Source organism: Delphinapterus leucas, chromosome 2, assembly GCF_059928025.1.
Source record: "Delphinapterus leucas isolate spDelLeu-1000000601 "Yukka" chromosome 2, BTC_Dleu_Yukka2, whole genome shotgun sequence".
In the NCBI taxonomy this organism is placed as follows: Eukaryota; Metazoa; Chordata; class Mammalia; order Artiodactyla; family Monodontidae; genus Delphinapterus; species Delphinapterus leucas.
The window spans coordinates 94,885,811-94,913,516 of NC_143130.1; the positions used below are offsets into that span (position 1 = coordinate 94,885,811).

General features: G+C 43.0%; 3 protein-coding genes across 16 annotated transcripts in view; 1 reads left to right on the forward strand and 2 right to left on the reverse strand.

Moving 5' to 3' along the window:
- Positions 1-851, reverse strand: part of TUBGCP4 (tubulin gamma complex component 4) — a 51,130-nt gene extending 50,279 nt beyond the window's left edge. For 2 of the 4 annotated variants that reach the window (XM_089907316.1, XM_022587292.3), the window contains exon 1: positions 56-837. In XM_089907316.1, the coding sequence (XP_089763442.1) occupies positions 56-133 (78 nt within the window). In that variant the 5' untranslated portion in view covers positions 134-837. Of the gene's footprint in view, positions 1-55 lie in introns of all 4 variants that reach the window. The other 2 variants (XM_022587293.3, XM_089907315.1) reach the window with 2 other exon arrangements.
- Positions 1-12,177, forward strand: ZSCAN29 (zinc finger and SCAN domain containing 29). 5 transcript variants are annotated; one of them, XM_022587285.3, is made up of 6 exons: positions 1-867; positions 1,421-1,858; positions 2,338-2,542; positions 4,520-5,215; positions 7,508-7,975; positions 8,979-12,177. In XM_022587285.3, exons 2-6 carry the CDS (start codon positions 1,544-1,546, stop codon positions 9,845-9,847), a joined length of 2,553 nt encoding a protein of 850 aa, XP_022442993.2. In that variant the 5' UTR covers positions 1-867; positions 1,421-1,543; the 3' UTR covers positions 9,848-12,177. The 5 variants fall into 5 exon arrangements, with proteins under 5 accessions (XP_022442993.2, XP_022442995.2, XP_022442996.2 ...); XM_022587287.2 differs by having other exon boundaries at positions 1-535; XM_022587288.2 differs by having other exon boundaries at positions 1-506.
- The window catches only part of MAPDA (N6-Methyl-AMP deaminase), a 26,677-nt gene continuing 9,887 nt past the window's right edge, over positions 10,917-27,706 (reverse strand). For 5 of the 7 annotated variants that reach the window (XM_089907319.1, XM_022587297.3, XM_089907318.1 and 2 more), the window contains 7 exons: positions 26,420-26,504; positions 23,299-23,380; positions 21,038-21,164; positions 19,914-19,994; positions 17,325-17,463; positions 15,145-15,245; positions 10,917-14,603 (listed from right to left, as the gene is read on the reverse strand). In XM_089907319.1, coding sequence (XP_089763445.1) covers positions 14,409-14,603; positions 15,145-15,245; positions 17,325-17,463; positions 19,914-19,994; positions 21,038-21,164; positions 23,299-23,380; positions 26,420-26,504 — 810 coding nt within the window. In that variant the 3' untranslated portion in view covers positions 10,917-14,408. The other 2 variants (XM_022587299.3, XM_089907320.1) reach the window with 2 other exon arrangements.

Sequence of the window (27,706 nt, forward strand, 5' to 3'; positions counted from 1 at the left end):
GCTCGCTCCACCCATTCCGCTCTCGCTAGTTCCCGCGCTCTGAGGCGGACAGTACCTGCAGGCCACTCCGCTTGTTCCAGGTGAAAATGGACCCTGGGTACCCGCTCAGAGCCAAGAGCAGTTCGTGGATCATTCCCACGGCGGACCTCGAGTCACTATATCCGTCGCACCCTCCTCCAGAGCCTCACCAGGCGACCAAAGAGGCGAGCGCTCCCTCCACTACACGCGCACAGGACCCCGGGAAGGGCAGTTCCTCCTGACTGTACCCGCCGAGACTACTGCTGAGGAGAGCTGACGGGAAGCCGGGAAGGGGTCGGCGCGCCGCGTCCCGGAAGTGAGCCGCGCTCGCCTGGGCCCACTTGCAGGCTCCAGCTGGTGCTCCGCAGGAGTCGCGGGAGCTTCCCTCGCGCATGCGCCTCCAGCGCCCGGGTCGCCCGCTTGGACTTCCGGTTTGGGAGCTGAACTGGAAGGCTGGAGAACCCGGGCTGGAGCCCTACCCCGAGCGGGTGAGGCTAGCCCGCGGTCAGAAATGCGGGTGGGTTGAGTGACAGCCCGAGAAGGAGAAGCTCCCAGGGGTGGGTCGGAGGGTGCTCTCAGGGCGCTTAGCGCGGTCGGAGGCCTCTGGAGGGGCTCACGACGGCTTTCGAGAGTGACCTGGCCGGAGAGAGAGAAGACAAAGAGGCCGGAACCCCGCATCCGCGAACCTTGCAGCCCTCGGAGCGCCTGGCCAGCACCCGAGCTTGTCCTCAGGAGACCCATGACTACTGCCCCTTCGGACTCCCACTCTCCACCAACTCAGTGGGACTCTCCCCAAGCCCACCCGGCCCTCGCTTCAGGAGCCCAAACCACCTTCTCTCAATGCGCGAGGTTTCCATTCAGTAGTTCCCGGCTATTTACTGAGCGGTTACTTTTGCTGTGAGGGAGAACAAAGACCCAGTATTCAGTACTTGATTTTTGTTTGGGGTGGGAATTGGTAGTGGTGGAGTCCGAGGGGGCGGGGCGGACGGAGAGGGCCCGGGGAAGGACGGCGGAGGTACTGGGGGAGATCAGCTGCGACCCGCTGGACAGAGAGGCTTTTTGTTGCCTTCAGCAGGATGGTGACATGCCTTTAGAACCTCTCGAGCTCCCATATGGTTCGAACACACTATGCTACACTGGTCGGGGGAGCTTCAGTGGGTCAGATTTGGGGGAGGTGGAAGAGGAACAGACAGTACTTTCTATTCTTTGCTGCTTACCTGGGCTGCCCTGCAAGTCGCCCAGAAATGCAGCTTTTGAATGGTCTCTCACCTTCATGCTCGGTTTTGGCTTGCTGTTCTGAAGTTGGTGCTACGTGGAGCATCTGTGAAGTCAGGCCAGCTCTGGCAAGACTTCAGACATATGAGTATGTTCCTTCTGATAGTGCCATCTCTCTCTACCCTAGGAGGAAACTCTTCTTACAGAGAGAGACTCATCTGCAGGTGATTCTCCAAGGACATGAGAAGATGGGTGTAAGCTGTGGAACCTAGACCCTTAAGTGGAGGGAAGCTGCTTTCTGCTGTGAACGATGGCCAAACCCACCCTGAGAGGGAATGGCACTAACTCTGAGACCTTCCGACAGCGCTTCAGGAGATTTCATTACCAGGAGGTAGCTGGGCCCCGGGAGGCTTTCAGCCAACTCTGGGAACTTTGCTGTCGGTGGCTAAGGCCGGAGGTGCGCACCAAGGAGCAGATTGTAGAATTGTTGGTGCTAGAGCAGTTCCTGACCGTCTTACCTGGGGAGATCCAGAAATGGGTACAAAAGCAATGTCCAGAAAGTGGAGAGGAGGCAGTGGCTCTGGTGGAAGAATTAGAAAGAGAGCCTGGAAGACCTGGACGTTCGGTGAGCAGGGAGGGGGTATTCAGAAGTGTGTGACTGGGCAGGGGCAGGATAAAAAGCCAAATTAAGGCTCAGTCAGATTTAAAGTGGGGCACAGTCTCCCTTGGTGATGCTTATACTTCTGGTCCTTTACTAGGTAACTTTTTCAGATAGAGCTTATCGGGAGATGCTACCTGGGTGTACCTTTGCTAGATATCATAACGAGTTATTCATAGTTTCATAGTGTTTTAATAGGGAAGAAAGGGGAGTTATTTTTTAGCCTGGAGTCGGGTTTACTATTTTGATCTTTTTCTTTTGTAGTTCCAGCTGCTCTAAGCTAACAGTAATGGACTAAGAAAGACCCTTGTTCACTATTAACCACCCCCCACCCCAACCCTAGCCATGTCCAAAAAGGATGATTTCTTTTGGGGTAATAAATAATCTCCTCTGGGAATACCCCTCATTATGACCTTGCAGTGACAATTCATGGGGGTTGTTTCTAGGTCACAGTCTCTGTGAAGGGGCAGGAAGTGCGCTTGGAGAAGATGACACCCCTGAAATCATCACGAGAGTTATTAAGTGTTCGGCAGGAGTCAGTGGAACCCCAGCCCAGGGGTGTACCCAAGAAAGAGAGGGCAAGAAACCCAGACCTGGGACCACAGGAGCAGATGAACCCAAAGGAGAAGCTCAGACCTTTTCAAAGGAGCGGTGAGGAGTAGATTTATATGGGAAGATAGGATGCCATTCTAAATTGGGAAGTAGGGTTGGGAGTAGTGAGTGGGAAAGGGATTTCAGGAAAGAGTGGAAATAGAGTGTGCAGTGTTGGGGACCTCCTGAAGGCATATAGTTTAGCTCTCTGCTGCAATTCTTATATTTCCTCTTTTGATAAGTCTGCCAGAGGATGGCTCCCTAGTTTTTCCAGAACTTGAAATTTTTTTTCCTCCTGGTAATGATGACACTACGTCAGTATTTTCTAGATAAAAATTCTTTTCTATACTTGAAAGCACATTTTCCTTTTAGTCATTTTCTTTCTCCATATTAAACTATATTTGTTTCTTTCTGCTTTTCCCCAGAAGCTCCATTCTTCAGATACTAAGTTTTTGTTACTCTCCCTTGGAAACTTTAAGTTCTCCAAATAGCATGTTAGTTGTGGAGAATTAAATTATATATATTATTCCAGTAAGGGCCTGGTAGGTAGAAGCAGAGTAAGAATTTTACTTCAGAATTTCACTACACTTTCTTTCCGTATAACTCAACTAATGATTGTCGTTCACTTGATACTCCCCCGTCTCTTAGAGCTTTCCCCATTGTCTTTGTGCCTAGTTCTTATTCTTAAACTTGATTTTGTGGAACTTGTTTTTCTTCTTTGTACTCTGCAGAACTCCATTTTGTGTGTTTTTTTCTTTGATCACTTCAACTTGTTGAGGTTGTTTTGAATTCTGATCTTATCATCTAAGACGCTAGGCTTCTCAGCCAGTCTGGTAGTGGTCTCTGTTTAGTCATCCAGATGCAATCCCTCAACTGCACACACAGACTTGCAGAATTAATCAGTTTTGAACACCTACCATGTGCTCAACACCTTGCAGGGTACTCTGCAATGAGAAAAGGTGCCTATCCTCAAAAACCCTATAATATGATTGAGAACACAAAAGTGAACATAAATATGTGCTGAACTGAACTGTATTGAAACAATGCCAAACAATGACTTGTTACTCAATTGTGTGAGTACAATAGGGGTTTGGCAGAGTGGGAGACGAGGGAGGGCTGTAGGGAAGGCTTCATGGGGACACTGATGGGTTAAATTTCGATAGAAGGGAGGGAGTTAAAGGAAAGGCACACAGTGGTGAATAAACATGTGCTGTGTTTTGGAGAGGAGTCTGCTTTGAACGGGCCATGCCTGGTAACCACTCAGGTTAAGGTTTGGCAATACAAATAGCATGTGAGCTGAGGAAGCAAGAGCCTGGAGTTAGGTAGGACAGTGACTGCTGCAGTTACCCAGGTGTGAGAAGGTAAGGGGTCTAGACTTGGATGGTGGCAGTAGGAATAAAGGATATACTAAGGGAAAAACCTTTTAGAATTTCGTGACTCGGTGTGAAGGAAATGGAAGAGTTGAAGACAGTCTCCCCCTTGAAATCACTCTGAGTTTAATTCTCTGGCCCCGAGTAGAGAACTACAGCTGATCCTTGAACAACGTGAGTTTGAACTGTGTGGGTCCACTTATACATGGATATTTTTCAATAGTAATTACTGCAGTACTGTGGTTGGGTAAGTCTGCAGATGTGGAGGAACCGTGGATCCAGAGGGCCTGCTAGGAGCTGTACTTGGAATAACCCCCACGTTGGTCAGCTGTGTCGGAGGCAGGAGGTGACTTTCCAGCAGTGCAGGACCTGCCTACAAGTGGTTAGGAGAGCTAGGGAGCAACTTGGAACAGAATTATCTGCTCTGAACACACAACAGAACGTTTTCCTCTCTTGTCACCCTGCTCTGGAAAGTAAAATATTTCTCATTTTTTGAGGTTTCATGTATTTTTCCCCACTTTCTTCAACCCATTGAACTTTCTGAAAACATTTTCTTAGATACTTTGCTTTATAAGCCTCTTGGATAAAAAAGGCAGGTCTGAACTCAGAGATGTTTTTTATTATCAGTCCAAACTATGATATCCTTTGTTTGCTTTCCTGCAAGCAGGATTTCCATTTCCTAAATCCAATGTGGTCTCCAAGTTGGAGCAAGGAGAGCCATGGATCCCAGATCTGGGCTTCAAGGAGAAGGAATTCCCAAGAGGCAGTCACACAGGAGACAAACGAATGCATGCTGATCTGTTACCATCCAGGAGAGAGAGAAGAAGCTGGGTGGAACAGGATCACTGGGGCTTTGAGGATGAGAAGGTGGTAGGTGTGCACTGGGGCTATGAAGAGACCAGAACTCTCCTCGCAATTCTCAGTCAAACTGAGTTTTACGAGGCTCTCCGAAACTGTCATCGAAACAGCCAAGTGTATGGGGCTGTGGCTGAGCGGCTCCGGGAGTATGGGTTCCTCCGGACCCTGGAGCAGTGTAGGACCAAGTTCAAAGGTCTCCAGAAGAGCTATCGGAAAGTCAAGAGTGGCCACCCACCTGAGACCTGCCCCTTCTTTGAAGAGATGGAAGCCCTGATGAGTGCCCAGGTCATTGCCCTGCCCAGTAATGGCCTGGAGGAGGCAGCCTCTCACTCTGGCCTGGTGGGCAGTGATGCTGAGACTGAGGAGCCAGAGCAACAGGACTGGCAGCATAAGGAGGGAGAAGATGCCATGGCTGAAGAGTCTGACAGTGAGGAAGTGGGCCAGGAGGCCACCCCCCAGGACCCCGACAAGTCCACCACACCTGTCCTTTTCCGAAGCCCAAGTGGTAAGCTTTTCTTCTTGGGGTTTTAGGATTAGACTGAGGAGTTATGAGGCTGGATGTGGAGTCAGGAAGCTTAATGTCACCTGCCAGCTTTGTCACTTAGAGAACAGAGGCACTTCTTAGTTCTCTGTGTATTTCATTCTCTTTTGTGGGAAAATCATTGAGCTAATAGTAAGTAGAGAATAATTTTAGATATTTTAAAGAAGTACACTCAGAGAATTCAAGAGACTCCTGAAAAGGAGTATCATTCCTTCCATTTCTTTCTTAAAATATTTTTTCCTGATTATAAAATCACTGAAGGCTGAGAAAAACTTGGTACTGTATTATCTTTAAGGAGAACTAATATTTGTTGAGCACCTTATATGAACTGGTGTTTTATCTTTACTTCTCCAAACTCAAGGTCAGTTTATTGTGTTCCTTTTTACTTAGAAGAGCATAGTGAAGGACTGCCCAAAGTTGGGGAAACATTTTGTTTCCTCTGTGAGATCTGCAACACACATTGGCATTTTAACAGGACTAAGAAGTCTTGCAGCAAGAAACCTTGCTTAACACTCTGCTGAAATAATTATTTGCCTGTGGAACCATTTTAAAATATCACTTATTACTGTTGATGTAATTTGTACAACCATGTTGCTATGGGAAGAGCACCAAGTATGAATCAGGAGACTTCGTTTCTAACCCTGACCACTAATCAGCTGGGTGACCTCGCACAGCTATCTGGCCATTTCACAGTTTGCGTCCTCAACTGTAAAATGTGGCACAGCAGCAGGACTACTCTAGAGTTGCAGTTCCACTGGGAACAGTTATGTGTCCCTTCCATGTTTTATTATATGTGTTGTTACTTTTGTTCTGTTCTAGTCTTCTTCTGTCTTGGACTTTTTCCTTTTTAAAATAAATAAATAAATAAATAAATTTATTTATTTATTTTTGGCTGCGTTGGGTCTTCGTTGCTGCACGTGGGCTTTCTTTAGTTGCGTCGAGCGGGGGCTACTCTTCATTGCGGTGCGCTGGCTTTGCATTGCAGTGGCTTATCTTGTTATGGAGCACGGGCTCTAGGCATGTGGGCTTCAGTAGTTGTGGCATGCAGGCTCAGTAGTTGTGGTACACAGGCTTTGTTGCTCCACGGCATGTGGGATCTTCCCGGACCAGGGCTCGAACCCATGTCCCCTGCATTGGCAGGCAGATTCTTAACCATTGCACCACCAGGGAAGCCCCTCCTTTTCTTTTAAAAAAATTTTGGGATTTCCCTGGTGGTCCAGTGATTGGGATTCTGAGCTTCCACTGCAGGGGGCATGGGTTCTATCCCTGGTCTGGGAACTAAGATCCTGCATGCTGCATGGCCTAAATTTAAAAAAAAAATTTTTTTTCCCCCGTTTTGTCACTGGAATAAATTTCGGTAAATCACAAACATGGCACATGTGCTAGCTGCATTACTTGCAGTGAGTGGAGGGTAATGGAAGCGGTGTAATCTCCAGCTAGCTCTCAAGTGGGAGGAAGGCTCTTAGAATCTTCCTTCCCTCTCCCTTGGGTACCTTCAGGGAGCAGAGCCTGTAGTCATCCTGAAGAAGTACTGCCCAAGCTGGGATGGCCTGCAGCATTAGCAGAGTTCAGGCCAGAAGATGCTATCTGCTCTGCTTCCTTCCTCATTCTGGCTCTGCCACTCCTTCACTCCTAAGATGGTGCATGACTACAGGTTCTTATCTTGTACCCTTCAGGTCTTTGCTATTGCTGGGTTGGCTTTTTTTGAGATTGTGGCAAGTGAAGAAGGGCCGTAAAAGGGATTGGATTAAGCAGCAGTGTGATTCTTAAAGAGACTCTTCCTTGGGATTTTGAGTCATTCTGTGGGAAACTTCATTCATAAGGAAGTAGGACTGGTAGAAAAAGATTGATCAGAGAATTTAGGGATGGCTCATGGCTGACGGTGACTGATTGTGGGTCTTCCTCCCCATACCAGTTATTTTCTAATTAGGATCAGAATTCCAGAATTACCGGAAGAATGGGGAAATGCATTCTGCACACCTGCCTCAGAGTACATAATGATTGTTACAGTGATAAGGTGGAAAGGCCTCTTTGGAACAGAATGTAGTTATAAAGGTCTCTGTGACATTGATACAGGATACAGAGAAGCAGAACATTCTGAGAGTTTGCACTGATTTTGGAAACATGAGGTGTTTTTACTTTTTCACCTAGGAGCGCGAGCTTAGGTGATTTTTCATGATGCAGATGATAGGACTGAGGAATTGAGACCATAAAGCCCTGGATTAAGTGGTGCTGAAATTTCTCTTCTGGTGGCAGGTGTACACTGGGGCTATGAAGAGACAAAGACCTACCTTGCAATTCTTAGTGAGACTCAGTTTTATGAAGCCCTCCAGAACTGCCACCGCAACAGCCAGTTGTATGGAGCAGTAGCTGAGCGGTTATGGGAATATGGCTTCCTTAGGACACCAGAGCAGTGTCGGACCAAGTTTAAAAGCCTCCACACCAGCTATCGGAAGGTCAAGAATGGCCAAGCACCAGAGACCTGTCCCTTCTTTGAAGAGATGGATGCTTTGGTGAGTGCCCCGGGTGCTTCCCTGCCCAGTGATGGCCGGGAAGAGGAGGCAGCCTTGTGTCCCACCCAGGAGACCAGTGAGGCCGAAGCCGAGAAGCAAGCCGAGGAAGCAGATGAGGCCATAGAAGAAGATTCTGAAGATGATGAAGAAGATACCGAGGTACCCCCAGAGGCTATGACCCGTGCTCCAGTCTTATTTCAGAGCCCCAGTGGTAAGATCCTTTTACTTCTTAAGGTAGATATAGCAAATAGCAAAGGGAAGGCAGTGGGATTTAGGAGGAAAATCATGAGATTGAAGACCAGAAGTGGCCTCTACACCCAGCTCTCATGGATTCTTATTGTGACCACCTTCTCTCTTCTCCGTGTTTCCTGTCTATTATAAAGCAGCTAGTTTATATCCCCTATTCACTTGACCTGCCTCCTCACACTACAGCATCAATCTGAGATGGCTGCAGACTTTGTAAACTAGCCGTCATCTGCATGTGACCTGCTAGGTTACTAGGCAGTTTACCTAGCAGGGAATCTGAAAGCCTACATTTCCCAAGTAGCATGTCATATACCCATAGATGGATGAAGTTGATTTTTAAAGTTCATTCTCATTTGTTTTTTCTTCTAGTTTCAGCTTGTAAACCAGCTGTATGCTTGCTTTATTCACATATATGAAAACCTGATAACCTCTTTCTTCAGACACACTTAGGCAAAAGTCTGAGATTTCTGAGGGAACTGATCCTTTGAATCTCAGCTACTGTATAAGAAAAAGAACCCCAAAACTTCATTATGGCTTCCCTCCTTGTGAGGAAAATTATTCTGATTTTGGAGTCACACATATATATGTATGTGAATCTAGACTATGTTGTTTATTAGTTGAGTACCTTAGAGCAAGTTACTTAACCCTGTAAATTCGCTCATATATTAAGACCTACCTCATAAGGTTGATGTAAATGAAGTACCACAGTGAAGCACTTAACACAGTGCTTGGGCATTTGATAAATAAGTTTTCTTTTCCAAAAGTTCTGTAGATCAGCATTCTTTAAGTGTGTTCCACAGAGCATCGATTCCATTAGAGAAGCAAAACATCAGAATTTTAACAGAGGGTAGTTATTTGGGATCTAGAGCTCCCTAATTTTTACATTTAATCATCTAATGTGATACTTGCTTTACCCTGGTACATAACTGAGAAAACGGATAACTTTTAACATTCTATTCTTATGTCAGGTTTTGAGGCTGGATTTGAGAATGAAGAGAATCTAAAACGGGATATTGCTGAGGAAGTACAACTACACAGGACGTTACTTGCAAGGTCTGAGAGGAAAATTCCCCGGCATCTTAATCAAGGTAAAGGCATTGAGAGTGAATGTAGATCAGGAAGACAGTGGGAGAAGACCCCAGGGGAGAGAAGAGGAAAACCAACATTCCCAGAGAGGAGTTTAGGTAAAGTTCTAAGTCATCAGAGACCTTACTTGGGGGAGAGACCCTATAAATATCTCAGATATGGCAAAAGCTTTGGTCCAAACTCCCATCTCATGCATCAGATATCCCCTCAAGTAGAAAATCCATATAAATGTGCTGACTGTGGGAAAAGCTTCAGTCGGAGTGCACGTCTCATTAGACACCGGAGAATCCACACTGGAGAGAAACCTTATAAATGTCTTGACTGTGGGAAAAGCTTCCGTGACAGTTCAAATTTCATCACCCATAGAAGAATCCACACAGGAGAGAAACCGTATCAGTGTGGTGAGTGTGGAAAACGCTTCAACCAGAGCTCAAGCCTTATCATTCACCAGAGAACCCACACAGGAGAAAAGCCCTATCAGTGTGAAGAGTGTGGGAAAAGCTTCAATAACAGTTCTCATTTTAGTGCACATCGAAGGATACACACAGGAGAGAGACCCCATGTGTGTCCTGACTGTGGAAAGAGTTTCAGTAAGAGTTCTGACTTACGTGCACACCACAGAACCCACACAGGAGAGAAACCCTATGGGTGTCATGACTGTGGCAAGTGCTTCAGTAAAAGTTCTGCTCTTAATAAGCACCGAGAGATCCATACACGAGAAAAGCTTCTCTCACAGCCAGCCCCTAAGTAAGCCCCTGAGGATCTATGAAGAAAACAGTCTCATTACATGTATTGGAATTGTTTAGAAAAGTCCTCCAATAGTGAGATCCATCTCCTAATTTGTGCCTGACTAGTTTAGGAAATACTCTAGAATTTACCCCACTGTTCGTTCCTATGTTTCTTCTGGATCTAGAGTCAAATTCCCAAAGCATCTTAAGAATGAAAGGAAGATTTCATTCCCTTTCCTTGCCTTTATTGACGGCAACACCTTTCCCTCTCAGTGCCTATGTTGTTCCCTTAATAGAGAGGACACAGTAGTAGATCCTATGAGTGTGACATGCACCCTTCTTTACTCATCCTATTATAGACTGCATTTCAACTAGAAAAACCCATCACAGCAGCATTTCATGGAGAAGTAGTAAGAATTCTCATTGAATGGGTGTAGCTCTTTATATAGCAATGGAAATGCAAAGAAGAATGACTTTTCCTGCTCACTTAACCCTGTGCTCAGAATGATATATTTGTCATGCACACTCTTCCTTTACCTTAAAGGAGAGTTTAAGTGTTCAATTTGGTTCTGACCTATAAGTCATTTTGTCAAGAACCTAGGTGTGCTATATGGGGAAACAATGTAAACCTCGTATAAATATTGAGGTGTGAACCCTGGATTTCTTAGTTTCTTCCAAGCTCTAGAAGCTTTGGAATAGAAAAATACTGTATTTACAGCGTCTGGTGTGATTTTTTTTTCTGGTCCATCTCAGAATTTCATGTGTCCCTTGTGGTCCAGAAGCTTAAAGAGCAAGCCAGTTGGATGCGGTGATAGGGAAAGCAGTTAGAACTGCCAAGAGGGAATTGTCCATATTCCACACACTCTAAACACATGGGCTAGTGTCATGCACCCTGTGGACATAATACTGACCTGCAATGCACAGAGGCCACTTGCCACATTCCCACGGACTGGGAAAACAGACCACTTTGTGCCAACAACTCTTTACCCTAATGGTAAGGAGGACAGATTATCTTTGGTCAGTGGAGTTGACAATACTTACACACACACATGCACACATATTCAACTGTATACATCTACGTTTAAAAGCAGCTGTTCAAATGCAAGTGTAATTCTGATCTTTATGATCAAATAGTATTGAATTAATTGCCCACATGTTCATAGCAGTATGATGAGCAGGTACAGCACAAGTTAAACAGACCCTGTCCTCTTCCTTACAAACTAAAACAGATGACACTGACATGGGCAAATAGTGCACATGTATAGCTGCAACAGTTTTAGAGAAATCTAGAAAGCTAGGTAGTAACACTATGCATAAAACTTGAGGTCTGATGCATTAGAGTTTGGAAAAAATTTAAGAGGTATTTTCTTCTCTTTAATCAGGAAGGCTTCATGAAGCAGGAAGTGCTCAGAGGGAAGGTTACTGGGTGGGATGAACTTTCCAAAACTCATTGCAAAACTGAGTGCTGAATGGGTGAAAAATGGGAAAACTGGGGAGCAAGGGAGCAGAGGGCAAAGGACAGACTGTAAGGAAGGTTAGACAAAGCTTGGAGTAGCACAGAATTGGAGAGGTAGCAAGATATGGGCCGTGCAGAAGGCAGAGAGGGACTCGCCTCAGCTAAAACATGGAGTGCCAGGCAGATCAGGAGATGGGCTCCCATCCTCCAGAGTAAATCAGGTACTGTGCTGTGCTTACTGACAAGGAAACAGCTGACTGGCACTGGGGAAGAAGTATGAGCAGTCTTAGGGGACTAGCTCCTATGGGAGACGAAGGTCAGAAACCAGTATCTTAAGAAGATACTTCAATGGGCAGTTCAGAGGAAAGAAGAACGTGAGTGATGGCCAAGGCCTGGGATAAGTAGCTGCATCATTAGTCACATTGAATGAGTGGGGATGGGAATGAGATCTGAGAGAGAAGTGGGGAGGTAGAATTTTCTAAAATCCATAGCTTACTGTGGTAGATGAAAGATTAGTTAGGGTTCTGGTGCTGAGGGAATTTCCTAATTCCTAACTCTTACGAATTAAGGGGAGATGGTGTCTCAATTATGTTGCCTAAGCAGACAGGAAGATACAAGAAACACGAGTCTAAAGCAATGCCTCGGGATCTGAGATAGTTTAGGAAGTGTGCTATAGTGTTTTTTAAAAAATGAGAGATCACTTGTCTTCAGTATATCTATGTATAGTCTTGTGGGAAAAGCACTGGTTGTGGTACCAACAGATACAAATTCTGGTTCCAAATGTCTTATGTGTAAGTCAACCTGCCTCCATTTCCCTTTCTGTAAAGCAGAACAGTGTTTACACCTTAATCTGCCTCTCAGGGATACCATGTTAATAAAAATTCTATCTATAAAATGCCCAGTGGTTCTCTAGGTGTTTTTTAAAAAAAATGTATATATGCAAATTATGATTAAGTTGTTGCTGGTAGGAAAAGATAAATCTTTACCTGCTTTTTCTGGCTGCCTGTGTGGGGTTACTACAGGTATGCCTGTCTGAATCTTTATGTTCTAGGCTGAAAAACAAATTAGAATGTGGTAAAATAGAAATAAAAATCTTTCCTTAGTATCTGTATCCATATCCATTGGGACCCATCATAACTGGGCATGGAGAATGAGTCAATTTTAAAAGACCCAGGACCAGCCCTCCAACCTCCAGATGAAGAGAATGTGCAAAAGGAATAGGGCAAGAAAACCATAATTCACAGAGTCATGTACCACAATGTCCACGCAGCTCTATTTACAATAGCCAGGACATGGAAGCAACCTAAGTGTCCATCGACAGATGAATGGATAAAGATGTGGCACATATATACAATGGAATATTACTCAGCCATAAAAAGAAACAAAATTGAGTTATTTGTAGTGAGGTGGATGGACCGAGAGACTCATACAGGGTGAAGTAAGTCAGAAAGAGAAAAACAAATACCATATGCTAACACAGATATATGGAATCTAAAAAAAAAAAAAAAAAAAAAGGTTCTGAAGAACCTAGGGGCAGGACAGGAATAAAGATGCAGACGTAGAGAATGGACCTGAGGACACAGGAAGGGGGAAGGGTAAGCTGAGATGAAGTGAGAGAGTGGCATGGACATATATACACTACCAAATGTAAAACAGAAAGCTAGTGGGAAGCAGCCACATAGCACAGGGAGATCAGCTCGGTGCTTTGTGTCCACCTAGAGGGGTGGGATAGGGAGGGTGGGAGGGAGACGCAAGAGGGAGGAGATACGGGGATATATGTATATGTATAGCTGATTTACTTTGTTATACAGCAGAAACTAACACACCATTGTAAAGCAATTATACTCCAATAAAAATGTTTAAAAAAAAAAAGGAATAGGGCAAAGGCAAAACTCTTACCAGGGAAAACTCAATTTTATCTCAAACTAGCTCACAAACCATTATCTGCCACCCAATCTGCCACTCCTGAGGATGGAAGAAGCAAGAAATAATACATAGTCTTCAAACATTCTAAGAAAGAGAAACCAAGCCCACTGATGGGGGAGCAAGAGGATCTATGCACCCCTCCCTTTTAATACTCGTTCAGCCTTTGTAGGGACAGACTGGATGGCATGTGCAGCAGAAGAAGCAAGAATATATTAGGAGCTGGACAGTCATATCTGTTCTCATCAATTGTTTCCTTAGTGCTATTATTTCTTTTTATTTTCCCCATGCTATCATTCTTCCCTTTATTGCTTATTCTCTATGGCCAATGCCACAGAACTTAATACACACACACACACACACACACACATACATACATTCGTATATATACACAGAGGGAGAGAGAGAGAGCACTGCCATTTCTTTTACTGTAATCTGAGTATAGAGGCTGTCTTGTCAACTCTGTAGAGAATTATTTTTATGGTAACCAGGTAGGGGAGGGAAGATGAGATATGAACGTAAGAATGGATCAATTCTCTCTCCATTGTTCGATTCAAAATCTAAAATGTATCTTGACTCCAGGAGGATTAATCATGAGAAGGGCAAAGGCAGATATCAGAAGCTAGCTTTATCTGTCACTTAGGGTCACCCACCCAAAGGAGATTAACCCTGGCTACTGGGATTCACAAAAATGCGTGGTATCCCTGGAGTCCACAGTTCTGGGGAATACTTAAGTGAAAGGAGTCCGATTAAAGTAAGCACAACAAAATACAGAGCTGTCATCACAAGCTAGATGGCTTAAAGGTTTTGGCGACAATCTTTTTCCTTCTCTCTTCACCTTATTTAGACTAGTAATTCCAAAACTTTCCCTGATGAGAACCTACTTTGATTTTCTTGAAGTTTCATGATCACTAATGAAGGACTGTTAAGTCAAAATCACTGCTGGAATGGGGAGTTCAGTGAGCAGCAACTTTCAAGTCCCTTCCTGTAAGCAGCATGGAGGTGAGCCATGGATGACCTCAGAGCCTGCCAGTCAGTTTAAGAGAGACTGGGCATCCGCCATGAGTAAGGTGCTAGTGTTGGAGCCCACGGCACTTGGCTGCTATGCTTCCACGGGAGGGAGCAGTGGACAGCTTACTAAGTGGCATACAGCAGGGAGATCTAGGTTGTAATACATACTCGAAAGTAGTTCACCTCATTACAGCTTAAAAATGGAACACTTTTGGCTTCAGATGATTCCACTTCTTCCTCAGATCAGACTTGGTGCTGTCAGAAGCAAAGATGTAGCTGATGGATTCATAAGACAGATCCCACACCTGAGACTGGGTCAAATGAAATGTTTCAGCTGCCAGCTGGTACTCTTGAGAAAGGTGTGTTGCAAAAACACCCTTATCATCGGTCTGCCAACATAAGCAAGAAAGTTTCAAAATGAACAAGGAAATGGTTTTTTAAAAAACAACAGCTTTCGTTTGGAGTATTTTCCTATTTACCATGCTGCTTTTAAGAATTTAAACAGGGGCCTATAAATATATCCATGCACATCTATGACTGAACAGGCTTGTTTATCCTTTTTAAGAACAAAAAATAAAACACCAGGGCAGTGGCTCTCAACCACGGCTGCATGTTTAGATCACCGAGGGAGCTTTTAAAATGTATCTGTGCCCAGGACTCCCCCCAGATCAATTAAAGCTGAATCACAAGGGCTGGGTGCTGGGCATCAGTATTGTTGTTCCCCCAGGTACTGTCCAGGACCTTTCCCCATAGAGCCAAACCAGAGTCACGCTGGCCCTTTGCAGCCTCTCAAGCCCCAATCTCCTCTCACTCCTCCACTTGGGCATCACCCCCAAGGTGTGCAAGGCAGCCAGCTAGGTAGTGAATGTCTGACCTATGGCAACTCAGGGACTAAAGAGGAGCAAAATACCTCACAACAAAACACCTTACACAGATCACGGCAGGATGGAGAATGCTGTACCAGAATCCAAAATGATGCTGCTTATAAGATGGAACTGTCTGACTTTTGACGTTCGAGGTCAAACAGAGTTCTAGATGAAGAGGGCAAAGGAAGAAGCCTCTTATTAAAAGCAGATGAGTAGGCTCATTCACTGTCACCAAGTAGATACATGAGAAATCTTTCCAAACTATGCTTTCAGTAGTTCATTATTTTACAAAACTGACCTTTTCTTACATGTGAAAATTTGTAGTCCAATGAGTGTAGTTGTGTGGGAACTATGTGCTGCAGCTCATGGCAGGGAATTAACATCCCCTTCACAGCCCTGTGCTTCTCCCTTTCTTTTACCAAAGAAGGAGAGGAAAGAGGGGTGGGATAAGCCAGTCACCATGAAGAAGGCACGGAAGTATCGTGATAGGGGAGCAGAAGGAATCTTTGAAGGGTTGCTGCACTTCTTCCTGGTCTTACAGTGGGAGCTAAAGTAAAGATAAGAAAATGGTAGCACTGTCGAGGGTTACAGTATTATAAAAAGCCAAGAGCAGAAATGGACTTCTTCTATGGCTTCAAAGAAAACCTCTAAACTCCTTTACTCAGACAACCATCCATTCACTGCCTGCTGCAAGTCCATCTTAAGAACGACTTCTATGATTATAAAACTCCTGCCTTGAAAAGCTATGCCCGGCTCCCCAGCCAGAGTAAAATACTTCACTGACTTGACTGATGGCATCTGCTCCCTTGAGTAAGGCGGCTGCAACACAGGGCCACTCAGTCCCAGCAATGGCAAACCCAACCTGCCCCTGCTGAGAGCAGAGCCGGGCCACCACACCAAGTAAGATCACTATGCAAGTGGTTTCCAAGATCCTCTACTTTTGTAGAGGTTTAAAAATTTCCTTAGTAAAAAGAAAAGAAATCTCACCCATTATGAATTGCTGAAAAACTCTATGTTAGTTAAAAAACACACCCACACAGGTGTTAACTGCAAATTGTTAAATTTGTAAGTTCAGTGAATTCATCATTCAGTAAAGAGGTTTTCAGCCAACTGCTTCTTTCCCTCATCAGAAAGGCCTTCCCCAACTATCCAATCAAAAGTGGTTATCTCATCACTATTCTACCGGCCTGTTTAATTTTCTTCAAAGAACTTAACACTGATATTTTCTTGTGTATTTGCTTACTGTCTCTCTTACCTATGCTAGAATGTAAGTTTCTTGAGAAAGAAACATTGTCTGTTTTGTTTACTGCTGTATTCCCAGCAATTTGAATAGTGACTGGAACAGAGTAGGCACTTCATAAGTATTTGTTGTTAAATAAAAATAGCTCCAGGGGGTCTTCCCTGGTAGTCCAGTGGTTAGGAATCTGCCTTCCAATGCAGGGGACGCAGTTGAATCCCTGGTTGGGGAACTAAGATCCCATATGCCGCAGGGCAACTAAACCCATGCGCCACAACCAGAGAAGCCCACGAGTTGCAACGAAGACCCAGCGCAGCCAAAATAAATAAATAAATAAAAATAAAAACCCTACAGCTAACATTATACTTAATAGCGACAGACTGAATGCTTTTCCCTAAGATAGGGAACAAGGAGAGATGTCAGCTCTCATCACTCTTATTCTACAAAGTAATGGTGAATAAGTTAAGTTCAGCAATGTCACATAACACATGATAAATATAAAATAATCTACTGTATTTCTCTATACTAGCAATGAAAAATAAAAAAAATTAATTAATAAAATAAATTAATTTTAAAAAAAAAGCTCCAGGTATACACATGCAGACAAGCAAGTGTGTGATGGTTAACAGACATATAAAAATATACTTGGAATCTTGCAAAAGTCTTAATTTTTAACTAAACGTTACATATTTTCACAACATACGTAAATTTGTTAAAGTCATTCCAAAATACTAGACGACCTTATTCCCTCAATATAATACCTGGTTCCAGGAACTGGGGAATGTGGCAGTGAACAAGACAGATAAGGGCCCTGCTCTCATGGAGCTTATACTCTAATGGGAGCTAAAACTTCCCGTTACTTAAAATGAGGCTGAGAAAGCATCACTTAACTTCTAAATGATATTTATATATTTAGAACAGTGCTTCTCTACATATGGGTTGCAACCTGGGGGCTGGGGAGGAAGGGACAGTGAGTTGCCTGGAGGACCTAAAGCCTTAAGCCTTACCGAGTGGTATCTGGTGTTGCCTCACAAAGTCCACCAGATCCAGGGATCCTCCCTCCAAGGAGTTGAGAAATGTGCCGTGCCCGATTCGGTCAGGAAGCAGGTCCAGGAGTACTTGTGTTTCTTTTTTTTGGTTTGGAATCTCAAAAAAAGGGGAAAGAGGGCATCAATAACCTCTTTTAGTGGTTCTTAAAAGTACTTTTTTCTATAGCCAGGTATTTTGTCCCTCTGGGAAGGTAATGCAGACATTCTGGGAAGCTGAACCACTTAGACCTTCCAGCTCTCTTCTTTGCCTTTTATCTTTCCACTTATTTCTCAGTATTCTTCTAGATTCATTTTGATGATAGTAACTATGGAGTCAATAGCCTTTTCACACACATTCTCCTTTAAACCTCACAAGAATCATACAAAGTATTAAGATGAAGAAATCAAAACTCAGAAAAAGTAATTTTCAAAAACAAAATCTCACAACTCTATATGCATATGTGTGTTTTGTGTTGTGTATATGTCTTCATACATATTACAAAAAGGGATAGAAAAAATATATATAAATAACAAAACTGTTAATAGGATCAACTCAGGAGCAGAACTAAGGGGACCTTTCATTTTTTATTTCTTTACTTCTACTTTACACTATTTCTGTACACGTGGATTTTCTTCAGATACATATAACTTTTGTAGTTAAAAATATAAAGCATTTTAAAGAAAAGCTGTCCAGGCTCACAGAGCTAGTGAATGGTGGAGATAAGGGTGAAACCTGGCTCCATCTCACTCCGGGGCCCAGACTCCATCCACATACAGTGCGCTCATGTTCTATCTAACAACAAGGCTAGCTAAGTGCAAACCACAACGACCATGAAAATGTCTGGCTGTGCTTTTCATCTCCTAGATAGCCTAAAAGACAAACGACCATAACATGTTGAAATGAAATGTTTTATATCCAATGGACCAAACAAGAAAAGCCACAGAAATTAAGGTAAAGAGCAGGTTCTGATGCTGTGCACAAAGGCCAGAGGTAACTGGCCTCATGCTGGCTGTTCTGTTATCCTGACCAGTGACTTCAATCTGGCATCAGTTTGGTCAACTAGAGGGTGTCCTACACAAGAAAGATCTTTTGATCAGTGTGGAAACATGGATCCTAGATTTTAAGTTCTGCCACTAGATTACTGGCTCTCTGCTTTGTAGACATGAAAAAGAGCCAGTACTGACACGAAGCTCCCATTTTTCCCCTAGTCTTTAAATCATGACCTTAATTCTCAAAATAATCATACGACGTAAGTAAACTAAGTATTATTTCCTGCATTCAAGAAACAAATACAGGGGCTTCCCTGGTGGCGCAGTGATTAAGAATCTGCCTGCCAATGCAGGGGACATGGGTTCGAGCCCTGGTCCGGGAAGATTCCACATGCCGCAGAGCCACTAAGCCTGTATTCCACAACTACTGAGCCTGTGCTCTAGAGCCCGTGAGCCACAACTACTGAGCCCGCGTGCCACAACTACTGAAGCCCGTGCGCCTAGAGCCCGTGCTCTGCAACAAGAGAAGCCATCAATGAGAAGCCCGCGCACCACAACTAGAGAAAAGCCCGCACACAGCAACAAAGACTCAAGGCAGCCAAAAATAAAAATAAATAAATAATAATAAAAAAAGAAACAAATCCAAATTCATCAAGTTGTATAATTATGTATAGCTTTTTGTATGTTAAAAAAAAAAAAGAGGGCTTCCCTGGTGGCGCAGTGGTTGAGAGTCCGCCTGCCGATGCAAGGGACACGGGTTCGTGCCCTGGTCCGGGAAGATCCCACGTGCCGCAGAGCGGCTGGGCCCGTGAGCCACGGCTGCTGAGCCTGCGCGTCTGGAGCCTGCGCGTCTGGAGCCTGTGCTCCTTAACGGGAGAGGCCACAACAGTGAGAGGCCCTGCGTACCGGTTGAAAAAAAAAAAAAAGAAAAAAGAAAAAAGAAAAAACAGAAATAGGTAGAAGTACTGAGGTAGAAAGTAAATCCATCTGTAAAATGGGGAAAAGTCCAGGAGAGTCCCTTGGTTGCCTCACAGGGATGTGCTGATTAAGAAAGTGACGGTTCTCCAGCTACTCTCTGTGCATTATCTGCACTGTGCTCATGCTGCCAAGTAGCTGGTGCCACAGGGGCACTTGATCTTCTGCTGAGCCTTATAAAATGATGATGAGCTACTTCCTTTCTTGCCAGTGTATGTGACACATTCAGGTCCCTTCCCTGCAAGGACAGGTGAGACAAACTCATGCTTTTCTCAGTGTCATCTTGCCGCTAACAAGGCTGCTGATATAAATTCATGCATTTTCTCTAGCAAGCTGTCAATTAAGCTGTTTTAAGGACACAACCGTAGTGCACGTCAACAGCCAACCCCAGGAACCACAAAAACAAAGGAACAGTAACGTGAGGGACTAAAGCAAGTTATGCCTTCATCATTATAATTTACACAAAAATATTTCTACTTTCTTTCTAAAAATGTTTTCCCAAGCCAGGTCTATCTTTAGCCATGTACAAATGATTATTATTTTCCATTAGTTATTTTCCATTGTAATCTATCCTCTCCAGCCTAATTTTACAATATTATTTACCTCTGAAAGATGCAATGCCAACTTCAGACCTGATTTTTTAGCTTCTAAAAGAGGTTCCAAGAAGTCTTTTGCTTGTCCTACCTTGAAGACAAAAGTTAAAATGAGGATGTATGAGTACAGGCAAACTGAAGAACTGGGTACTCTGTCTCAATAAAAAAAGAAATAAAATAATGGCAGAAAAAAAACGGCAGATGGACTTATTTGCACATTTTGTTTATAAAGTATCTACAGTGTGCTAGACATGTTACAGAATTCAAAGCTGGCACAGACACAGTCCTTGCCCTCAAGAATCTTAAGTATCAGTGAACCTGATGACAATCAGCTAAGCTTGATATTAACAGTCACCAAATTTTACTTTCGGAAGGATATCCAGATATCTAAAGCTAAGAAGGAGAACTCACCTGATTCAGGAACCAGCATGATTTGTTAAGAAAGCTTCTATCAAATGGACGGATGAAACAAGGCCAAAACAGCCCAGGTTTTGACAAAGCCGTAAGAACCAGGTTCACAGGACTCTCTATTTCAATGGTTTTCAACTGGGGTGATTCTGCCCTCCAGGGGACATTTGGTAATGTCTACAAACATTTTTGGTTGTCACAACTAAGAGGGTGCTGGTGTCTATTGGGTAGAGGCCAGGGATGCTGCTAAACATCTTATAATGTACAGGACACCCTCCTACAACAAAGAATTCTTTGGCCCCAAATGTCAGTAGTGCCACAGCTGAGGCACCCTGCTTGAATCTGACCAAGAAGCTCTAGACCAGCCTTTCTCAACTGGGGCTTCTGTGAGACAATTAAGCCCTAGCCATAATTAAGCATTAGACATGGATTACATGTTAATAAATTAACTTCTCTAGTAGAATGGTACTAGCTGTGAACCAAAATAAAATAATCATATTGTCATGCAAATATTTTTCTCTTTTTTTAGGGGGCTTAATTCTTTCACAGAACCCTGTCTGAGAGCAGTTGCTATAGACGTTCTGGTCATCCAGGGCAGGACAGGGCTTCATCCACACAGAGAGTCTGCTGGACCTCTGGAGAAAGCAGGATGCTCCAAGCTAATCCTCATCCCACAAACTGATTCTACCTTTTAGAAATAAAATATGTTTTGGAAAAGTAACTTACAGTAGGGTCTCCACTGAGGTCAAGGCCAAGAACTGTATCCTCAGTAGAAAGGAAGAACTCTTCAGCAAGTTTAACAGTCTCCTTGGCTACTGAAGGGCCACCTCTTCTGTCGACTGATATCAAATACCTTTGATACAAGAAAAACACAGTTGAAAATGAGTATTGATTGTGTAGATGAAAAAGACAACTCTTGAGTATGGCCAGAGAGGTATGGCAGGCTACATGGAATACATCTTACTGGAAAAGTACAGCCTGACTAACTTGACATCTTAACTTTGCCATAAGGAATGAGACATAAATTACTAAACAGCACCAAATATCTAGTTAGTGTTCAAAGTTCTATCTCCTATTTTTTTGTTCATGTATTTGTTTTTTACAGTTTGATTCGGAATCCAACTAAGGTCCACACATTGTGTTGGTCAATGTGTCTCAAGTCTCTTTTAATCTATAGCCACTTCCCCCATGCCTCCACCCTCTACCTCACACCTCCCCCCGGCCTCTTTTCTTGAATTTATTTGTTGAAGAAACCACATCATTTTTCCTATAGTTTCCCACATCTGATTTTGCTGATTGAATCCCCATGTTGATAACATGTTCTCCTGTCTCTTGTATTTCCTATGAATTGGAAACTGGATCTAGTCTAGAGGCTTAATCAGATCAGATTCAATATTGAGGCAAGAGGATTTCATAGGTGGTGATGGTTCTTTCATCAGGAGGCTTAGATCCCTTATTTCATTAAGGGTTACAAGACTGGTAATATTCTAATTCTAACATGTATCCAATAGCTGATACAAATTCATTCTTCATACATTAGCTGGATTCCTACAAGGAATCAAAACCCAGAGAACCCCTGTTAATATTGTGTAATTTTCCTCCAGCATTTATTAGTTTATCTATTTATTCACAAAATAAAGAAATCCCTCCAGCATATATTTATTTACAAAATCTGGATCAACTATATATAAAATGCAGTCTTTTTTTTTCCACTTAACAATTTCCCCTGCCATTAAATGTTAGAAAACAATATAAATCATATGAATATAACATAATGTAATTGTTCTCTGATTGTTGGACATTTTAGGATATTTTCTACTTTTTGTTATTTATAACACTACTGTGAAGAATCTTAACATTAATCAATCTATTTCCTTAGGATACATTTCTAGAACAGAGTTACTGGATCACAGAGGGAAATTATTTTTATAGATCTTAATACCTCTTTAGAGAGGTTTTATTAATTACATATGCTCACCAGCAGTGTGTAAGTTCACAAACACTGGTTAATACTCTTTTTGGGGAGTGGGGTACCTGTTGAAATGGCATTGTAATATTTCTTTTTAAAATTATTTGATTAGTGAAGTTAAATAGTTTTCTATACATTTATTGGCCATTTGTATGTCTTCTTTTCTGAATTCTCTTGTCTTTTGCCTGTTTTTTTTTTAATTGGGGTATTAGTCCAGTTAAGCTTAATTTTGAGAGATTTTATAGCCAGAAACTATACAGTTAGCTTTCTTCCTTTCTTCCTTCAAGGACTTACTGAGCCCTAATTATGTGCCAGCTCTGTTCTAAGTACTGGTGGGGTAGTGGTGAATCAAAAGACACGGGCCCTGGCCTCACTGCATTTACACTCTAGCGGGTGAGTGTGTGTATACGAATAAAACAAGAAGACTTCTGATCTTGTTAAGAAAAGTGCCATAAAGGAAATAAACGGGGTGACTAGAAGATGTGGGGAGGCACTTTAGATAAGGTGGCCAAGGAAGGCCCCTCTGAGGAAGTGACAGCCACACTGAGACCTGAATAATGAGAAGCCAACCACGTGAGGATACAGTGGAGGTGTGTTCTAGGCAAAAGTAACAGGAAGTACAAAGGTGCTGATGTGGGACAGTCTTGGACTACTTGAGGAACAGAGGGCGGGCCAGTGCATGATAAGTGACCAGTGGTCCAGATAAGGCTGTTGAAGTAAGAAAGGCAGCCACATGGGACCTTGCAGGCCATAGCAAGAAGCCTGGATTTTCGCTGAAGAGCCATGGGAAGCCATACTTCACAAGAGCAACAGGACTCAGAACTTTACTGCCACACGAAAAAATTCAGAATTGCATTCTCAACTTTAAACAACAAGGTTCTTGACTCTGTTTTTTATTAAAAGATAAAAAATCGGTTATTGGTTGATTTATAAAATCCACTATACTCAGGCTCAAAAGAGTAAAATTTTCACATTCTAGTATTTTAAATGGTGACCACTAAGGTTCAGTGCTTCTTACCTAACATCAATGTCTATGTTTTCTTGTTTGGACTGTTTTATACCCTCAAGTACAGATTCCACATAAGTCTTTTTAGTCATTCCTGGAAAGGACACAAATAAAACATTTTTAAAGAGATCATCAACTACTTCATCCTTCAACATTAGCATCCCTATATGAACAAATTCATTTTCATTTTATGTGTGATACGGGTATGGTTAAAGATGAGTTATGGATACATTTTAGTAAATACCATTTATACTTTAATAAAATTGAAAAAAATGAAATACTAGAAAAATGAAATTTAAAAAAAAGACATAAAATTCAAGCTTGTTTAAAAATTCTCAAATTCAACAAACATAAAGTTACTCTCGGGACTTCCCTGGTGGCGCAGTGGTTCAGAATCCGCCTGACAATGCAGGGGATACGGGTTCGAGCCCTGGTCCGGGAAGATCCCACATGCTGTGGAGCAACTAAGCCCGTGTGCCACAACTACTGAGCCTGTGCTCTAGACCCTGCGAGCCACAACTACTGAAGCCCATGCACCTAGAGCCCGTGCTCCACAACGAGAGAAGCCACTGCAATGAGAAGCCCACACACTGCAATGAAGAGTAGCCCCTGTTCACCGCAACTACAGAAAGCCTGCGCACAGCAAAGAAGACCCAACACAGCCAAAAATAAATAAATAAATAATCAATTTTAAAAAAACAAAAAACCTACTCTCACAAATTGCCATAGAAAGTTTAAATGCTTGTTCTAACAAAACAAAAATAACAAAAGCCCTTTTCTGGGAATTCCCTGGTGATCCAGTGGTTAGGACTCCGTGGCTCTACTGCAGGGGGCATGGGTTCGATCCCTGGTTGGGGAACCAAGATCCCCATGTGCATAGTGTGGCCAGAAAAAAAAAAAGAAGCCCTTTTCTAAGGCCTGTCCTTAAAAACAAAAAAATGCCAGAAAATGTTTTCTCTACTAGCAGAATGTTTTCCTGCTTGTCCAGGAAAAAATCCTCTCCCTCAACCCTGCTCACACTCAGTGTTTCTCATCCAGGGCACTAGAGACGTTCTTTCAAGTTCAGGTGGTCAAGTCCTCCTCTTCTGTGGGTCTCTGAAAAAGCACTCTCCAGAACAACCTCCTCTAAAATACTCTCATACCTCAGTTATAAAATGTTTACTTTTGTTTTGTTTTGTTTTGTTTTGTTTTTTGCGGTACGCGGGCATCTCTCTGTTGTGGTCTCTCCCGCTGCGGAGCACAGGCTCCGGACGCGCAGGCCCAGCGGCCATGGCTCATGGGCCCAGCCACTCCACGGCATGTGGGATCTTCCCGGACCGAGGCACGAACCTGCGTCCCCTGCATCGGCAGGCGGACTCTCAACCACTGTGCCACCAGGGAAGCCCAAAATGTTTATGTTTAGTGGAAAATCTCTAGAAAAAACACAGACAATTATAAAGAAGAAAAATAAAAATAACCTGTAATCCCACCACTCAGAGATAACCACTGGCTGTTTTTCTAAGTGTGTATATGTGTAAACATATATATATATATATATAGATAGATAGATAGATAGATAATTTTGAACAGATGAGATGCTACTAGGTATATATGTATCCTGTTCCTTCATTTAACACTGTATTCTGAGCATGTCTTCACCTCATTAAAGTGTCTTTGCAAATATTTTTAATGGTTGCCAAATATTCCATTAACTTTTATTTAACTATTCCCCTATTGCTGCATACTTAAGGTGACATTCCCCTTTGAATCTCCATTTGAAGAGTCAACTAGCCCTAATAATTGGCAGGTCTCTTCTTTCCTTCCCTTTCACTATCCTCATCAGGATCCTACAGTTTAAAAATGTGAGATAAGAATCTTCTGCTCAGGGGGAGGAATAAATCGGGAGATTGGGATTGACATATACACACCACTATACGTAAAACAGATAACTAATAAGGACCTGCTGTATAGCACAGGGAACTCTACTCAGTACTCTGTAATAACCTGTATGGGAAAAGAATCTAAAAAAGAGTGGATATATGTGTATGTATAACTGATTCACTTTGCTGTACAGCAGAAACTAACACATTATAAATCAACTATACTCCAATATAAATTAAAAAAAAAAAGAATCTTCTGCTTGTCTCATTTCAGCACTTACTTTACTATATGCAGTTTCAAAAATTTTACCCCCTGAATGATGCTGGGCTACACATATCAGGGTGCAAGATGATCTGGTAGGGCCTCTTTAGGTCACAGACAAAGTGCTAAGGAGGACCCAGGGGCACTACAGAATATCTCCTGATGCTGCTCTTATGGAAAGAGGGTCCCAGGAAATTTCTCCAGATCACATCCAGATCCACTCATCTCCATCCAGAGAGGTTTTGCCACATCACAGCTTGCTCCTGGCCTAAGATACCATCAGTCCCTGAGACGTGAGTCAATAACCTTCATTTCAGTGATTGTCATGAAATGTGATTCTGCATCCACTCATTGTCTCACAAGTGCCTTGATGCAGGGAACTCGAACTAGCATTTATTTAAGACAATGTAACTATAAGGAAAAAGTGTTCTTTTCTCAGAGTGAGAAAAATAAGAACAAACAAAATGTTTGCAGGTCTTTTTATTTCCCTTCAACAGACAATACCTGACCTGATTTTTTTAAGTTAAGAATAACTCACTCGGGGCTTCCCTGGTGGTGCAGTGGTTGAGAATCTGCCTGCTAATGCAGGGGACACGGGTTTGTGCCCTGGTCTGGGAAGATCCCACATGCTATGGAGCAACTAGGCCCGTGAGCCACAACTACTGAGCCTGCACGTCTGGAACCTGTGCTCCGCAACAAGAGAGGCCGCGATAGTGAGAGGCCTGCACACCGCGATGAAGAGTGGCCCCCGCTTGCCACAACCAGAGAAAGCCCTCGCACAGAAACGAAGACCCAACACAGGCAAAAATAAATAAATAAAATTAAAAAAAAAAGAATAACTCACTCATTAATAACATACATCATTAATGTACATCAGAAGATTTGGACCACTGACCCTACTTTTACAATAGTGTAACAGTAAATACTTCATAGTCTCAACTTGCAAACACATGCATCGTCAAAGCACATGAGAAAAAAGATAGACATCTGCTGAGAAGCAGTTAGATTCTACCTGTAGCACTTTCTCTGGGCGTGCTCCTTAGTTCCAGGTACTTGACACCATCATCTGCAAATTCTTTAATGACATCTTTCGTGACCTGATAATAAAGGCAATGTAGGCAATATTGATTATGTTAGTGTAAGCGTCCCCATGAAAATGCCACGTGCTACAGCTTTATTTCATGCATTAAATTTGATTTGCAAGTAGTGTTGGGAGTCTCCCACATGGTGAGGATGACCTGCTTTGTCACACCCCTGGTGGAGGCTGTGACAAAACTACCACATTTCCAATAGCTCCCCTTACCCAGCGCCCATACTCACATGAAATCCAAATCTGGACATCACCCACACCTTTTGTTTCTCTTCTCCCCTTTTAACCATTTCTCTATTTCCTAATGAACAGCAGACTGATAAAACAGAGGCAAAACTAAAACCAGTAAAACCACCTATGAGTGTATACTATTTGAAATTTCATTACATATGGAAATAAACAACTAAAATGATTAGGTAGTACTGATGTACCATTTAAAGTCATGGCTTAAGATTCTTATTCAAGCTATTTAGGGATAAGTTGTATTTTTCAAGAATTTCTTCCGGCAGGGTTAAATTCCCCCCAGAAGTACTTAGGAAGATTCTTCTTAGGCAAAGAAAATGGGTGATAAATTTGAGTAAAACTGTATCCAATCTAGCACAAAACTCAACAATCCAAAAATTACTAAATCACCAAGATAAATGACATCTAACGGCTGAAGGCATGTTTTCCTTCATTGCCATCAACCCTAAAATATACCAAATCTAGAAGAAAAAAGGACCAAGTTAGAAATGCTGTGACAACCAGCCCTAGTTAGTCCTTACAGCTGGTATCCTACTCTTAACCTGCTTTGACCATGTGCACATGGGCATGCAGGTGCGGCGTCCTGGCCAAGGAACAAGGCTGGCTGGTTGCGCAGATGGTGCCTAACTGGGTGGCCCCGCCTTGGTGGATTCATTGCAATCCAAGATCTGGGCCTCATCTTTTTTCTTTACACTAAAGCCAAAAAAGGAATTTATTATAATATGAATATAACGGGTGGCTTGGATTCACCAGGAGGTCTGGAGAATCAGCCTCAGAGATTACACAGCTCAGGACAACACAAAAGCATTCAAAATCACGTGACACCCCTGGACCAAGCAAGACACCACTGCTTCCTCCACCACTGAGCATAACCCTGCAGCCTCTGCAGCAGCATGACAGGCACTGGACCCCATAGCACTGCTGTCTCAGGAACCCCATGATGCTGCCACTGCCACCACCAGAGCA